The sequence below is a fragment of the Oncorhynchus mykiss genome, chromosome 8, assembly GCF_057628025.1.
Source record: "Oncorhynchus mykiss isolate SJ-2025 chromosome 8, ASM5762802v1, whole genome shotgun sequence".
In the NCBI taxonomy this organism is placed as follows: Eukaryota; Metazoa; Chordata; class Actinopteri; order Salmoniformes; family Salmonidae; genus Oncorhynchus; species Oncorhynchus mykiss.
In genome coordinates, this window is record NC_143029.1 from 87,458,407 (window position 1) to 87,476,144 (window position 17,738).

General features: G+C 42.1%; 1 protein-coding gene across 1 annotated transcript; it reads left to right on the forward strand.

Annotated features, from left to right (window-relative positions):
• Nucleotides 1–32: 32 nt before the first annotated feature.
• LOC149982176 (1-phosphatidylinositol 4,5-bisphosphate phosphodiesterase delta-1-like) lies at nucleotides 33–17,056 on the forward strand. Its single transcript, XM_090182908.1, has 5 exons — nucleotides 33–3,465; nucleotides 6,915–7,093; nucleotides 10,032–10,164; nucleotides 10,300–10,449; nucleotides 13,742–17,056. Exons 1-5 carry the CDS (start codon nucleotides 3,066–3,068, stop codon nucleotides 13,828–13,830), a joined length of 951 nt encoding a protein of 316 aa, XP_090039034.1. The 5' UTR covers nucleotides 33–3,065; the 3' UTR covers nucleotides 13,831–17,056.
• The last annotated feature ends 682 nt before the right edge of the window (nucleotides 17,057–17,738 follow it).

Sequence of the window (17,738 nt, forward strand, 5' to 3'; positions counted from 1 at the left end):
TGCAAAAAAAACCCCACGACTTCTTATTTTCTTAAAAAGGTGCTTTATTGTGACGAGGAAGAAAATATGCTCCAAAATCATAATTAATGTAATAAATAAACAATGTACAGCAATGTCCCTCTCTGACCTGCTGGGGTTTGAGAGACTCAGATGGAGTCACAACAGGGCCTGTAATTCAGTCTCACAGGAGGAGTGCTGATTTAAAATCAATAATCAACAAGAATGGGGACCTGATCCTAGATCAGCACTAGTACTCAACACTAAATACAGGCCCAGATCTCTCTGTCACTTCAGTCTTCTCTGACGATCCTTTTGCTTCAATCAAACAATGTCTCGTCTAGCCTTACCTTAGCTTTAAACTGCTTAGCAATATATTAATCACAACTGACAAATCAATATCACAAGTCATGCCTGAAGGTATAGGCTGGTAAGGGCTAGTATGGGTCGGTATGGGCTGGCAGGGGTTGGTAGGGGCCGGTATGTGTCGTTAGGGGCCGGTAGGGAACGGTAGGGAACGGTATGGGTTGATAGGGAACGGTATGGGTTGGTAGGGCATGAAATAAATATGCGGTATGAAGGTATGGGTTGGTAGGGAACGGTATGGGTCGGTAGGGAACGGTATGGGTTGGTAGGGGCCGGAATGGGTTGGTAAGGAACGGTTTGGGTTGGTAGGGAACGGTATGGGTTGGTAGGGCATGAAATAAATATGCGGTATGAAGGTATGGGTTGCAATTAACATTTTATTACAATTGACAGACGGCAAAGAAATGTTGATAGTGTGGAGAGTACAGGGTGAAAACAAAAACATGGACACTCAAAAAGTACACCAATTAGGAGAGAAAGTAACACAAATAATCTGACAAAGAATACCAACTGAACTTCCCTGTGAGTTGAAATCGGAGACTGGTAGAAGACTGTGTTAAACAAGGAGGTGTGTGATCGTGTGTGACTGAATGCAGCGTCTGACACATCATACATACACCTAGTCTTCATGTACAGTAACTAATCATTCAAGGGGTTTCCTTTATTTAAAAAAAGTATGATTTTCTACATTGTAGAATAATAGCGAAGACGTCAAAACTATGAAATAACACACATGGAATCATGTAGTAATCAAAAAAGTGTTAAATCAAAATATATTTTATATTTGAGATTCTTCAAAGTATCCACCCTTTGCCTTGATAACAGATTTGCACACTCTTGGCATTCTCTCAACCAGCTTCATGAGGTAGTCACCTGGAATGCATTTCAATTAACAGGTGTGCCTTGTTAAAAGTTAATTTGTGGAATTTCTTTCCTTCTTAATGCGTTTGATACAGTTGTGTTGTGAGAAGGTAGGGGTGATATACAGAAGATAGCCCTATTTGGTAAAACACCAAAGTCCATATTATGGCAAGAACAGCTCAAATATGCAAAGAGAAACGATAGTCCATCATTACTTGAAGACATGAAGGTCAGTAAATCCGGAAAATTTCAAGAACTTTGACATTTTCTTAAAGTGCAGTCGCACTATAATGAAACAGGCTCTTATGAGGACCGCCACAGGAAAGGAAGACACAGAGTTACCTCTGTTGCAGAGGATAAGTTCATTAGAGAGTTATCAGTCTCAGAAATTGCAGCCCAAGAATGTGAGATTTTTGGTTCCAACCGCTGTGGTCTTTGTGAGACGCAGAGAAGTTGAACGGATGATCTCTGCATGTGTGGTTCCCACCGTGAAGCATGGAGGAGGAGGTGTGATTCTGTGGGGGTGACACTGTCAGTGATTTATTTAGAATTCAAAAGGCACACTTAAACAGCATGGCTACCACAGCACTCTGCAGGGAAACGCCATCCCATCTGGTTTGCGCTTATCATTTGTTTTTCAACAGGACAATGACCCCATTTGACCAAGAAGGAGAGTGATGGAGTGCTGTATCAGATGGCCTGGCCTCCACAATCACCCGACCTCAACCCAATTGAGATGGTTTGGGATGAGTGAATGAAAAGCTGGTTGAGAGAATGCCAAGAGTGTGCAAAGCCGTCATCAAGGCAAAGGGTGGCTACTTTGAAGAATCTCAAATATAAAATATATTTTGATTTGTTTAACACTTTTTTGGTTACTACATGATTCCATATGGGTTATTTCATAGTTTTGATGTTGTCACTATTATTCTGCAATGTAGAAAATAGTACAAATAAAGAAAAACCCTTGAATGATTAGCTGTGTCCAAACTTTTGACTGGTACTGTAATGTGAGGTAAAAGAGTTCTGATTGAAAACGTAATTCAATAGATGTCGTCACCAACACCAGTTTTCTCAAAGTGTGCTAGAGATGTTAGTCATCACAGAGAGAGAGAGAGAGACGTTACCGTGCTGAGAGAAGACAAATTAAAAACACCAGCTGGATAAAAATTGGTAAAATGGGAAACTTTTTCAAAACCAAATACTGACAAAGGTAACTAGAAAAATATCACAATGATATGAACAACAGTTTCAGAGAGAGAGAGAGAGAGAGAGAGAGAGAGGTGAAACCCAGTAACACTTTCTATTACACTAAAGGGCATTCATTGCATTACAAACAAGTAACATATTGAAAGCATGACACCCATATCATCAGCAAGAATACACAAACATTATTATTAAAATGTCCATGTCAACAACCACAGGTTGACAATATGGTACACCAAGACCCCATAGGAGCTACCAATAGTAGCCTGCCTACCAAAATCACTAGTAGCGAAAACCTTAAGGTCTAAACACACTGTGCCAACCATTAAAAGCAGCGGGTGACCGTCCTATTGCCTCTGAACAGATCATCATTTTCTGTTCCATTTCTCGAACGAATCGCACCGCTCGTCGACACCCAGCAGGTGATCACGTGACCACCTGCTGCTTTTACCCATTGGTCAGGACATTGTGTTTCTTCCTGGTCTATGATGTTATAGCTAGACTAGATACCTTGGGATTCATGACGGAGAATTGCTTTAAGGCATTATTACCATGCCGAGGTATCCTGCGGTCCTTTCGCAGTGCTCAGAGTGTTACAACAGAACCTGCATTCACTGTTCAGACTCCTACACAATGAGATGGGAGAGACAGGAGTTTTCCCTAACCTAATCAGATCAGAGAGTCAAATCAATCAGCTTTTAGTTTCTTTGCATTCCATGTATGGAACAACCTACAGAGTTCTCTACAACAGGATGTCCATGTATGGAACAACCTACAGAGTTCTCTACAACAGGATGTCCATGTTTGTTCTCTCTCTCTATCTCTCTCTCTTGTTTTGCTCTCTCTCTCTATCTCTCTCTCTTGTTTTGTTCTCTCTCTCTCTCTCTCTTTTGTTTGTTCTCTCTCTCTCTCTCTCTCCAGCCAACAGCTACATCCATCACAATGTGGACAAACTGAGTCGTATCTATCCAGCAGGCACCAGAACAGACTCCTCCAACTATAACCCTGTACCCTTGTGGAACGCAGGCTGTCAGATCGGTAAGACTGTCTAAAAGAAGAAGGGACAAGGGCAAGAGGGAATGTTTTCATGTAGTAAATGGGCTGTGGTACAATTCTCTCCTGAAGTTAGGCAGCAGGTAGCCTAGCGGTTAAGACTTTCGTGTCTTTAGTATCATTAAAGGTGAAGACTTATTTTATCTAATCAATTCTCTGTAATTATTATGACGTGATGAAACTAATCATGTAAATATAATTAACTAGGAAGTCGGGGCACCACGGAAAATGTCCAGATTACAAAGTTATAATTTTCTGAATATAACTCTTCAGATATTTTAATATCTGATCAACAAGTCAATTAATTATTATTATTACCTTTGTCAGTCTCATCTGAACGTCGTAAATGGTTGGTTATCTGCACAAACCCAGCCTTTACTATAAATCATCCATACACCAACTGGCTCAATTATTTATTTACTAACTAATTAAACAACATTATACCGTCCCTAGTGGACTAAACAAAAACCGTTTGGTTATAACGCGTGTGGCACACCAGGGGGTTTGGTCAAGACGTTTACACAGATCAGACACGGAGTGTGATTAGCTCGGTTTCAAGGGTGTCTATTAAATAATACATCAAAAGATAAGGATAGGTCTCCCCCATGAGACCCTCTCCGGGATACCGTCGTCTGGGCTCCGGGTCTTGCTGTATCCTGTCGGGCACACAAACTCAACCGTCTCAGCTCGGGCACCGTCTGCAACTACACGGAAGTCACCTTACTTCACCCAGTTCTTCCCTGTGTGCTGCCCTTCTGGCAGCTTTATGGGACTTGAACAGCTGGTGAGCAATCAGCCCTTGATTACTCACAAATCCCCAATCACCCCCAATTAGTCCTAGCCGGAAAGCCTGTCGTGACCTGGCACGTCCAGCAGATGGCGCCATCGCCTCGTGATGTATACTCCGTCTGTCACCAGGCCTCGACGAGTCTCCCCCTGGTGGCTGACCTGCTGTACGCCACACACGATAGATTCAGAAGGGATTTTGGAAGGAAGACTAAGCGACATGAGTCTCTATGCGAAGCTATTCTCTCATAAATACATATGCCACTTACGATCGCTCATTCGGAAAAGCAATGCATTGTATTTACGTGAAGCTGGTGATGTGAGGCTCTGGTTTGCCCAGTCGATGTCGCCCTGTCCTTTGTGGAATCTTCCAGGTCGTCGTGTGAGAAGTTCACGTGTTCTGAGAGGTTCATCTCTCTCTGGAGACTCGTCCACGTCGGTCAGTGTTGTCGTACTAGATTTGCTACCTTTCCAGCTGCAGTCTGTTATGCTGTCCTCTAGGACTCACTTCTTCTTGAGTGATCAATAGTTCAGAATTCATACCATTTCACGTGTAGAGCAAGCGCCCACGTTTCCTGGCCTGTATGGTTGACATTAGAATTAGTCCTTTTAAACGTGAGGATTTATTCAGAACTTGAGTGACTTTTCGTTATGCGGAGTGGATATCCACAGCTCGCCCTGGGGCTTGCTTAGTCCAATGTGAATTGGGTCACGGGGGCACTTTTAGAAATGTAGAAAAGGGGGTGGTTTATCATTTCCAACCAATGCCTATTCACCTGGGCGTGACTAGTGACTTAGTTAAACTTTACAGGGAAGATGATTTTCTCATTTTGAGTTGAGTTTATTTAATTTTTTATTTGTACTGGGACATTAAACCAGTTGCGACGAGCAAACCCGGATCTGGGATCCTATTTATAGCCTCAAGCTCATTACCATAACGCAACGTTAACTATTCATGAAAATCGCAAATGAAATGAAATAAATATGCTAGCTCTCAAGCTTAGCCTTTTGTTAACAACACTGTCATCTCAGATTTTCAAAATATGCTTTTGAACCATAGCTAAACAAGCATTTGTGTAAGAGTATTGATAGCTAGCATACCATTAAGCCTAGCATTCAGCAGGCAACATTTTCCACAAAAACAAGAAAAGCATTCAAATAAAATCATTTACCTTTGAAGAACTTCAGATGTTTTCAATGAGGAGACTCTCAGTTAGATAGCAAATGTTCAGTTTTTCCAAAAATATTATTTGTGTAGGAGAAATCGCTCCGTTTTGTTCTTCACGTTTGGCTGAGAAAAAAAACTGAATTCAGTATTAACAACGCAAACTTTTTTCCAAATTAACTCCTTAATATCTACAGAAACATTGCAAACGTTGTTTAGAATCAATCCTCAAGGTGTTTTTCACATATCTATTCGATGATAAGTCACTCCTGGCAGTTTGGTTTCTCCTCTCTTCAAAATGGAAAAATGCGCGCACCTGGAGATTGCGCAATAGTTTCGACAGAGGACACCCAGCGGACACCTGGTAAATGTAATCTCTTATGGTCAATTTTTCAATGATATGCCTACAAATACGTCACAATGCTGCAAACACCTTGGGGAAACGACAGAAAGTGTAGGCTCTCTCCTTGCACATTCACAGCCATATAAGGAGACATTGGTACACAGCGCCTCAAAAATCTGTCTCACTTCCTGTATGAAATTTCATCTTGGTTTCGCCTGTAGCATTAGTTCTGTGGCACTCACAGACAATATCTTTGCAGTTTTGGAAACGTGTTTTCTTTCCAAAGCTGTCAATTATATGCATAGTCGAGCATCTTTTCGTGACAAAATATCTTGTTTAAAACGGGAACGTTTTTCATCCGAAAATGAAATACTGCCCCCAGAGTTTCATGAGGTTAATCAATGTTTCAGTACAAGTGACGGTTTTAGCCAGCCGGCTCATTTTCAACCGCAGTTCCTGGGCAGGTTAAATGTAAAAAAAAAAGTTAACATCACATTACATCATTTCGCAAATAGTTTCATCTTTACTCATTCATTTTAAACAAGAATAAGTTGAAAGCCTCGTAACTGAGGGACCTGTATAAAGAGAGTTAGGGTAATGTATCTGTATTGTCTTTCATGAGGTCACAAACATGAAACAGAATGGACCGGGTCGTAGCTCCACCGACCGTTTACACATTCTCCAAAATAGGAATATTGTTAAATTCTCAAATTCTGGGATGGAGTAGAATTCGGCGGGAGAATCCCTTTGTCTTAATGTGAAACTTTCTCTCTCTATACCGCATGGTCATGGAGAGAGGAGTCTCTGTGGTATTTACGACGTGGTTGTAAGGTCCTAAAACTGAGGGGGGGGGGGGGGGGGGTTGTTCACGTCTCTGCTAGCCAATTCACTGAAAGGGCTTGCGTCAAGACAAAAGCTTTGGGCCGACTCCGTGAAAAAATCTGTCAATGTGCCCTTGAGCAAGGCACTCTGGATAACATCATCTGTCAAATGACTGATTTTTAAATGTACACTCCCCCTCATGGATTTTAAAGGACTGGTGTGAGGAAATCATGCTTACACCATCCATTAGGAGTGAGCATTCTAGAAGGGTAAGGATTCTCCCCACAACTGTTACTTAATCTCCTCTCCCCCTGTCAGTGTCCCTGAACTTCCAGACCTCCTGTAATGACATGGATGTGAACCAGGGTCGGTTCCTGACCAACGGGAAGACAGGATACGTCCTAAAGCCGGCCTACATGAGGGACCTGGGGTCAGAGTTTGACCCCATCACTCTGACCGCGGGACCGTGGCTGCAGCACAAGACGCTCCACCTCATGGTCAGACTCATTCTCTGGCTTGTTGGTTATATGTACATATCTCATTGACCTCGTACCCCTGCACATCGACTCAGTACTGGTACACCGTACATTTAGCCAAATTATTGACCTCGTACCCCTGCACATCGACTCAGTACTGGTACACCGTGCATTTAGCCAAATTATTGACCTCGTACCCCTGCACATCGACTCAGTACTGGTACACCGTACATTTAGCCAAATTATTGACCTCGTACCCCTGCACATCGACTCAGTACTGGTACACCGTGCATTTAGCCAAATTATTGACCTCGTACCCCTGCACATCGACTCAGTACTGGTACACCGTGCATTTAGCCAAATTATTGACCTCGTACCCCTGCACATCGACTCAGCACTGGTACACCGTACATTTAGCCAAATTATTGACCTCGTACCCCTGCACATCGACTCAGTACTGGTACACCGTACATTTAGCCAAATTATTGACCTCATACCCCTGCACATCGACTCAGTACTGGTACACCGTGCATTTAGCCAAATTATTGACCTCGTACCCCTGCACATCGACTCAGTACTGGTACACCGTGCATTTAGCCAAATTATTGACCTCGTACCCCTGCACATCGACTCAGTACTGGTACACCGTGCATTTAGCCAAATGATTGACCTCGTACCCCTGCACATCGACTCAGTACTGGTACACCGTGCATTTAGCCAAATTATTGACCTCGTACCCCTGCACATCGACTCAGTACTGGTACACCGTGCATTTAGCCAAATTATTGACCTCGTACCCCTGCACATCGACTCAGTACGGGTACACCGTGCATTTAGCCAAATTATTGACCTCGTACCCCTGCACATCGACTCAGTACTGGTACACCGTGCATTTAGCCAAATTATTGACCTCGTACCCCTGCACATCGACTCAGTACGGGTACACCGTGCATTTAGCCAAATTATTGACCTCGTACCCCTGCACATCGACTCAGTACGGGTACACCGTACATTTAGCCAAATTATTGACCTCGTACCCCTGCACATCGACTCAGTACTGGTACACCGTACATTTAGCCAAATTATTGTTACTCGTTGTGTTTCTATTATTACATGTTTTACTTTTCTATTATTTCTCTATTTTCTTCCTCTCTGTATTGCTGGGAAGGACCCATACGTCAGCATTTCACTGTTAGTCTACACTTTGATCACCAAGGACCCATACGTCAGCATTTCACTGTTAGTCTACACGTTGTTTTACCAAGGACCCATACTTCAGCATTTCACTGTTAGTCTACACGTTGTTTACCAAGGACCCTTCAGTCAGCATTTCACTGTTAGTCTACACGTTGTTTACCAAGGACCCATACGTCAGCATTTCACTGTTAGTCTACACGTTGTTTACCAAGGACCCATACGTCAGCATTTCACTGTTAGTCTACACGTTGTTTACCAAGGACCCATACGTCAGCATTTCACTGTTAGTCTACACGTTGTTTTACCAAGGACCCATACGTCAGCATTTCACTGTTAGTCTACACGTTGTTTTACCAAGGACCCATACGTCAGCATTTCACTGTTAGTCTACACGTTGTTTACCAAGGACCCATACGTCAGCATTTCACTGTTAGTCTACACGTTGTTTACCAAGGACCCATACGTCAGCATTTCACTGTTAGTCTACACGTTGTTTACCAAGGACCCATACGTCAGCATTTCACTGTTAGTCTACACGTTGTTTACCAAGGACCCATACGTCAGCATTTCACTGTTAGTCTACACGTTGTTTTACCAAGGACCCATACGTCAGCATTTCACTGTTAGTCTACACGTTGTTTTACCAAGGACCCATACGTCAGCATTTCACTGTTAGTCTACACGTTGTTTTACCAAGGACCCATACGTCAGCATTTCACTGTTAGTCTACACGTTGTTTACCAAGGACCCATACGTCAGCATTTCACTGTTAGTCTACACGTTGTTTTACCAAGGACCCATACGTCAGCATTTCACTGTTAGTCTACACGTTGTTTTACCAAGGACCCATACGTCAGCATTTCACTGTTAGTCTACACGTTGTTTTACCAAGGACCCATACGTCAGCATTTCACTGTTAGTCTACACGTTGTTTTACCAAGGACCCATACGTCAGCATTTCACTGTTAGTCTACACGTTGTTTACCAAGGACCCATACGTCAGCATTTCACTGTTAGTCTACACGTTGTTTACCAAGGACCCATACGTCAGCATTTCACTGTTAGTCTACATGTTGTTTACCAAGGACCCATACGTCAGCATTTCACTGTTAGTCTACACGTTGTTTACCAAGGACCCATACGTCAGCATTTCACTGTTAGTCTACACGTTGTTTACCAAGGACCCATACGTCAGCATTTCACTGTTAGTCTACACGTTGTTTACCAAGGACCCATACGTCAGCATTTCACTGTTAGTCTACACGTTGTTTACCAAGGACCCATACGTCAGCATTTCACTGTTAGTCTACACGTTGTTTACCAAGGACCCATACGTCAGCATTTCACTGTTAGTCTACACGTTGTTTTACCAAGGACCCATACGTCAGCATTTCACTGTTAGTCTACACGTTGTTTACCAAGGACCCATACGTCAGCATTTCACTGTTAGTCTACACGTTGTTTACCAAGGACCCATACGTCAGCATTTCACTGTTAGTCTACACGTTGTTTTACCAAGGACCCATACGTCAGCATTTCACTGTTAGTCTACACGTTGTTTACCAAGGACCCATACGTCAGCATTTCACTGTTAGTCTATACGTTGTTTTACCAAGCAATGTGACGAATAAAATTGTATTTTTTTTGTCATATATACAGTAGCTTGTGTGTTATCAACGTTCACTCTCTTATGACCACGTTTCCACATTGATGATGACGAAAACGCTGACCATGTAGTCGTTTTCCCCTTTGTCATTCCCAGATCATCTCAGCCCAGCAGCTTCCAAAAGTGAACCAGAAAAAGACATCCATTGTGGACGCGCTGGTCAAAGTGGAGATACACGGGGTGCCTGCTGACACCGCAGATAAAGAGACGCCGTACATCGGGAACAATGGTATGAGAATTCACACACCCAAAGTGCTTAGCAAGTGACACTGTTCTGACCCGAATTCAACAATGCTCATTTAACTAGCAGATGTTTCTACCAATGTGTAATAGGGTGCTTTCTTGTTTTTTTTGGACTGCTCAGGTTTCAACCCGATGTGGAATGAGAACTTTAAGTTTGATGTGTACGTGCCAGAGCTGGCCCTGGTCCGTTTTGTGGTCGAGGACCACGACTCTGTTACTGATAATGACTTCGTCGGACAGTTCACCGTACCATTCACCAGTTTACAGATGGGTAAGTTAGTAGTCATACCATTCACCAGTTTACAGATGGGTACGTTAGTAGTCATACCCTGCCATTCACCAGTTTACAGATGGGTAAGTTAGTAGTCATACCATTCACCAGTTTACAGATGGGTACGTTAGTAGTCATACCATTCACCAGTTTACAGATGGGTACGTTAGTAGTCATACCATTCACCAGTTTACAGATGGGTAAGTTAGTAGTCATACCATTCACCAGTTTACAGATGGGTAAGTTAGTAGCCATACCCTGCCATTCACTAGTTTACAGATGGGTAAGTTAGTAGTCATACCATTCACCAGTTTACAGATGGGTAGGTTAGTAGTCATACCATTCACCAGTTTACAGATGGGTAAGTTAGTAGTCATACCATTCACCAGTTTACAGATGGGTAAGTTAGTAGTCATACCATTCACCAGTTTACAGATGGGTAAGTTAGTATTCATACCATTCACTAGTTTACAGATGAGTTAGTAGTCATACCATTCACCAGTTTACAGATGGGTACGTTAGTAGTCATACCATTCACTAGTTTACAGATGAGTTAGTAGTCATACCATTCACCAGTTTACAGATGGGTAAGTTAGTAGTCATACCATTCACCATTTTACAGATGGGTACGTTAGTAGTCATACCATTCACTAGTTTACAGATGAGTTAGTAGTCATACCATTCACCAGTTTACAGATGGGTACGTTAGTAGTCATACCATTCACCAGTTTACAGATGGGTAAGTTAGTATTCATACCATTCACTAGTTTACAGATGAGTTAGTAGTCAGACCCTGCCATCCACCAGTTTACAGATTAGTTAGTAGTCATACCCTGCCATTCACATGTTTACAGATTAGTTAGTAGCTATACCCTGCCATTCACATGTTTACAGATTAGTTAGTACTCAGACCCTGCCATTCACATGTTTACAGATTAGTTAGTACTCAGACCCTGCCATTCACATGTTTACAGATTAGTTAGTAGCTATACCCTGCCATTCACATGTTTACAGATTAGTTAGTAGCTATACCCTGCCATTCACATGTTTACAGATTAGTAGTTAGTAGCCATACCCTGCCATTCACATGTTTACAGATTAGTAGTTAGTAGCCATACCCTGCCATTCACATGTTTACAGTTTAGTTAGTAGCTATACCCTTTGCCAGATGAGATGGGTGAGTTGGTAATAGATCCTTACAGTACCTTCAGTGTTTTAATACACTGGCAAGAGTCATCGTTCCAAAGTTCCAAAGTCCAAACTCAACCATTGGTTCTTTATTTTGATAGAAACGATTCTTAATCTACTAACACTGAAAGCCCATACTATGCTTTTCCTGTCAGTGTGACTAGATGATAGGGAAGTATTGTCTCCTCTCTGACACAGAGAACAGAGTCTCTGTCATCATGACAAGACTGTAAAGCTTTGTTTCGCTCTTTAACTACAGTACCAGTCAAAAGCTTGGACACACCATTTTCTACATTGTACAATAATAGTGAATACATCACAACTATGAAATAACACATATGGAATCATGTAGTAACCCAAAAAGTGTTAAACAAATAAAAAATATATTCTTCAAAGTAGCCACCCATTTCAAGCACACTCTTGGAATTATCTCAACCAGCTTCATGAGGAATGCTTTTCCAACAGTCTTGAAGGAGTTCCCACATATGCTGAGCACTTGTTGGCTGCTTTTCCTTCATTCTGCGGTCCAACTCATCCCAAACCATCTTAATTGGGTTTAGGTTGGGTGATTGTGGAGGCCGGTCAACTGATGCAGGCGGCGCACAATTGGCCCAGCATTGTCCGGGTTATGGTTTGGCCGGGGTAGGCCGTCATTGTAAATATAAATGTGTTCTTAACTGACTTGCCTAATTAAATAAAGGTTAAATAAAAAATGCAGCATTCCATCACTCTCCTTCTTGGTCAAATAGCCCTTACACAGCCTGGAAGTGTGTTTTGGGTCATTGTCCTGTTGAAAAACAAATGATAGTCCCACTAAGTGCAAACCAGATGGGATGGCGTATCGCTGCAGAATGATGTGGTAGACATGCTGGTTAAGTGTGCCTTGAATTCTAAATAAATCACAGACAGTGTCAACAGCAAAGTTCCCCCACACCATCACACCTCCTCCTCCGTGCTTCACGGTGGGATCTACACTTGCAAAGATCATCTGTTCACCTACTCTGCGTCAAACAAAGACATGGCGGTTGGGACCAAAAATCTCAAATTTGGACTCATCAGACAAAAGGACAGATTTCCACCAGTGTAATGTCCAAGCAAGTCTCTTCTTCTCATTGGTGTCCTTTAGTAGTGGTTTCTTTGCAGCAATTCGACCATGAAGACCTGATTCACACAGTCTCCTCTGAACAGTTGATGTTGAGATGTGTCTGTTACTTGAACTCTGTGAAGCATTTATTTTGGCTGCAACCTGAAGTGCAGTTAACTCTAATAAACTTATCCTCTGTAGCAGAGGTAACTCTGGGTCTTCCTTTCCTGTGGCGGTCCTCATGAGAGACAGTTAACTCTAATGAACTTATCCTCTGCAGCAGAGGTAACTCTGGGTCTTCCTTTCCTGTGGTGGTCCTCATGAGAGCCAGTTAACTCTAATAAACTTATCCTCTGCAGCAGAGGTAACTCTGGGTCTTCCTTTCCTGTGGCGGTCCTCATGAGAGCCAGTTTCATCATAGCGCTTGATGGTTTTTGCGACTGCACTTGAATAAACTTTCAAAGTTCTTGAAATTTTCTGGATTAACTGACCTTCATGTCTTAAACTAATGATGGACTGTATTTTCTCTTTGCTTATTTGAGCTGTTCTTGCCATAATATGGACTTGATCTTTTACCAAATAGGGCTATCTTCTGTATACCAGCTCTTCCTTGTCACAACACAACGGATTGGCTCAAACACATTACATTAAGAAGGAAAGAAATTCCACAAAGGAACTTTTAACAAGGTACAACTGTTCATTGAAATGCATTCCAGGTGACTACCTCATGAAGCTGGTTGAGAGAATGCCAAGAGTGTGCAAATCTGTCATCAAGGCAAAGGGTGCATACTTTGAAGAATCTCAAATATAAAATATATGAATATTTGTTTAACACTTTTTTGGATACTACATGATTCCATATGTGTTATTTCATAGTTTTGACATTTTCACTATTATTCTACAATGTAGAAAATAGTAAAAAATAAAGGAAAAACCCTTGAATGACTAGGTGTCCAAACTTTTGACTGGTACTGTATACACACTGACTGTTCATTGACTGAGAACCTTCTCTCCGTTTAGGATACAGACATGTGCCGCTACTCAACAAGGAAGGAGACCCCCTTCCCTCAGCAGGACTGTTCGTACACATCATGATCATGGATGCCTAAAACAATCCCTGTCTGAATGTGCCATAATCACCACTGTGACTATCGTCCTGTCCCAAACAGACCTTCAGCCCTATACCAATACACCCTAGGGCACTAGAGTGGATCTGAAATGATTGAATATGTGTAAGTGTCCTAGGGAGGAGGGGCTAGGGGGTGGTTTGGGATTGGGCCCTAGGGAGGCGGGGCTAGGGGTTGGTTTGGGATTTGGCCCGAGGTAGGCGGGGCCAGGGGTTGGTTTGGGACCGGGCCCGAGGGAGGCGGGGCTAGGGGTCGGTCTGGGCCCAGAGGACATCCTCCTCTGGATTTTTGAAAAATAATTATAATTAGCTTATCGAATAGGCAAGAAGATTATCTGTAACAGTAGAACTCCATTTGAGTTTTTTGTACTAGTATTTTTGGGAATTGTGACAAATGAACAAGTTTATCAAACTATCACATCACAGGGATTATACAAACCATTGTTTTTGTATACTCGGTATTATTATATTGTTAAAACACTTTTCATTTTGGATCGTTGTATTTTTTTAATTTTTTTGATGTCCACCATGTTGTATAATCAGTTTATTTAAATCAAGGTATTTAAATGATAATTTTAAGATAATTCATTGAATGAACAGTATTTGAAGCCAACAAACAGACAATATTTTATTTTTTACAAAGAAGCACTTAGATGTTTCAGCTTTTATTGTTATGAATCAATATCCACGTTGTATACAGAGCATTCGGGAAGGATTCAGACCCCTTGACTTTTGCCACATTTTGTTACGTTACAGACTTATTCTAAAATTAATTTAAGAAATGTTTTCCCTCATCGATCTACACACAATACCCCATAATGACCTCACAATACCCCATAATGACCTCACAATACCCCATAATGACCTCACAATACTCCATAATGACCTCACAATACTCCATAATGACATCACAATACCCCATAATGAAAGCAAAAACAGGTTTAGAAATGTTTTCTAATTTGTTAAAAAAATTTAAAAAAAACAGAATGACCTTATTTACATAAGTATTCAGACCCTTTGCTATGAGACTCGACATTGACCTCAGGTGCACCCATTGTTTCCATTGATCATCCTTGAGATGTTTCTACAACTTGATTGGAGTCCACCTGTGGAAAATTCAATTGATTGGACATGATTTAAAAAGGCACAGACCTGTCTATATGAAAAGGTCCCAGAGTTGACAGTGCATGTCAGGGCAAAAACCAAGCCATGAGGTCGATGGAATTGTCCCTAGAGCTCTGAGACAGAATTGTGTCAGATCTGGGGAAAGGTAACAAAAAAATTTCTGCAACATTGAATGTCCCCAAGAACACAGTGGCCTACATCATTATTTTTTTAAATGTAAACTTTATTTAACTAGGCAAGTCAGTTACGAACAAATTCTTATTTACAATGACAGCCTAGGAACAGTGAGATAACTGCCTTGTTCGGGGGGGGAGACAGATTTTTACCTTGTCAGCTCAGAGATTTGATCTCGCAACCTTTCGGTTACTGCCCCAACGCTCCAAACACTAGGCTACCTGCCGCCCCATATTTACAATGACGGCCTACCCCGGCCAAACCCGGACGACGCTGGGCCAATTGTGCGCTGCCCTATGGGATTCCCAATCATAGCCGGATGTGATACAGCCTGGATTCAAACCATGGACTGTAGTGATGCCTCTTGCACTTAGATGCAGTGCCTTAGACCGCCGCGCCACTCGGGAGCCCAATTCTTAAATTGAAGAAGATTGGAACCACCAAAACTCTTCCTGGAGCTGGCCCCCCAGCCAAACTGAGCAATAGGGGAGAAGGGCCTTGGTCAGGGAGGTTACAAAGAACTCAATGGTCACCATGACAGAGCTCCAGAGTTTCTCTGTGGATATGGGAGAGCCTTCCAGACCATCTCTGCAGCACTACACCAATCAGGATTTTATAGTAGAGTGGCCAGACGGAAGCCACTCCTCAGTAAAAAGCACATGACAGCCCACTTGGAGTTTGCCAAAAGGCACCTAAAGACTCTCAGACCATGAGAAACAAGATTATCTGGTCTGATGAAACCAAGATTGAACTCTTTGTTTTTCAGCGGCAGGGACTGGGAGACTAGGCAGGACAATGACTCTGAGCACACAGCCAAGACAATGCAGGAGTGGCTTCGGGACAAGTCTCAATGTCCTTGAGTGGCCCAGCCAGAGCTCGGACTTAAACCCGATCGAACATCTCTGGAGAGACCTGATAGAGCTTGAGGATCTGCAGAGAAGAACAGGAGAAACTACCCAAAAACATGTGTGCCAAGCTTGTAGCGTCCTACACAAGAAGACTCGAGGCTGTAATCACTGCCAAAAGGTACTTCAAGAAAGTACTGAGTCAAGGGTCTGAATACTTATGTAAACGTGATCAGTTTTTTTATTTGTAACAAACTTGCAAAAACATCTAAAAACCTGTTTTTGCTTTGTCATTATGGGGTATTGTGCGTAGACTGATGAGAACAAAAAAAATTGTATCACTTTTAGAATAAGGCTGTAACTTAACAAAATGTGGAAAAAGGTCAAGGGGTCTGAATAGTTTCTAAATGCACTGTATGTGATATCAACCAAGTATATAATATGTACATGTTTAATTTGTCCTGGGAAAATGCAATCTCTGATAAATTAAGGAAACAAATGAATTGTTTGTGCTATCAGTTGGTGTCAGTAATTCACAGTTAATCAAATGGTTTTTTATTCAACCGTTACTACCAAATATCTGTACTAATTATGAGCATCGTGTGTGGGGAAATGCACTCATTAAATATTATATTATTTACTGTGTTCCATGGGTCACGTAAGTATTAGACAATGTAGAGTTGGGTACCACTGACTCTATAGTCGGCAAAAACACATCAAGCTGGTACTGTGTAACCGTGCAGTCCCTCAACTCCCCACTCTGCCCTTAAGATTCTTCCTAATATTGAGTTGCCTCCCCCTCAATTAGTCGGGTCATGAACTCTTAGGTGTCCAAAGCGTTCCACGGGGATGGTGGCACATGTTGGGGGGCGGCAGGGTAGCCTAGGGGTTAGAGCGTTGGGCTAGTAACTGGAAGGTTGCAAATTCAAATCCCCGAGCTGACAAGGTACCAATCTGTCGTTCTGCCCCTGAACAGGCAGTTAACCCACTGTTCCTAGGCCGTCATTGAAAATGATAATTTGTTCTTAACTGACTTGCCTAGTTGAATAAAGTTTTTTTTAAAATGTTGATTCCAATGCTTCTCAGTTCTGTCAATGTGGCTCGATGTCCATTGGACCATTCTTGATCCACACAGCAGCGTTGCAGTTCTTGACAAACTGGTGTGCCTGGCACCTACTACCCTGTTCAAAAAGGTACTTCAATATTTTGTCTTGCCCAATCACAAACACAACACAACCCATTTCTCAAGGCTTAAAAATCCTTCTTACACCCGTCTCCTCCTCTTCATCTTCGCCAGTGGAGGCTGCTGAGGAGAGGACGGCTCATAGTAATGGCTGTAATGGAATGGCATCAAACACATGGAAACATCGTCTTTCAAGTACTTGATACCATTCCAGCCATTACCACGAGCTTGTCCTCCCCAATTAAGGTGCCACCAACCTCCTGTGGTCTACACTGATTGAAGTGGATTTAACAAGTGACATCAATAAGGGGTCATAGCTTTCACCTGGATAGTCTGTCATGCAAAGAGCAGGTGTTGATAATCTTTTGTACTTATACTTAAATCGTCCGTCATTTAGTGAAAACCGATTCAACTTGCCAACTTGCTTATCAATCAATTGAAAAAAAAAAAAGTGCAAAAAAAACCCCACGACTTCTTATTTTCTTAAAAAGGTGCTTTATTGTGACGAGGAAGAAAATATGCTCCAAAATCATAATTAATGTAATAAATAAACAATGTACAGCA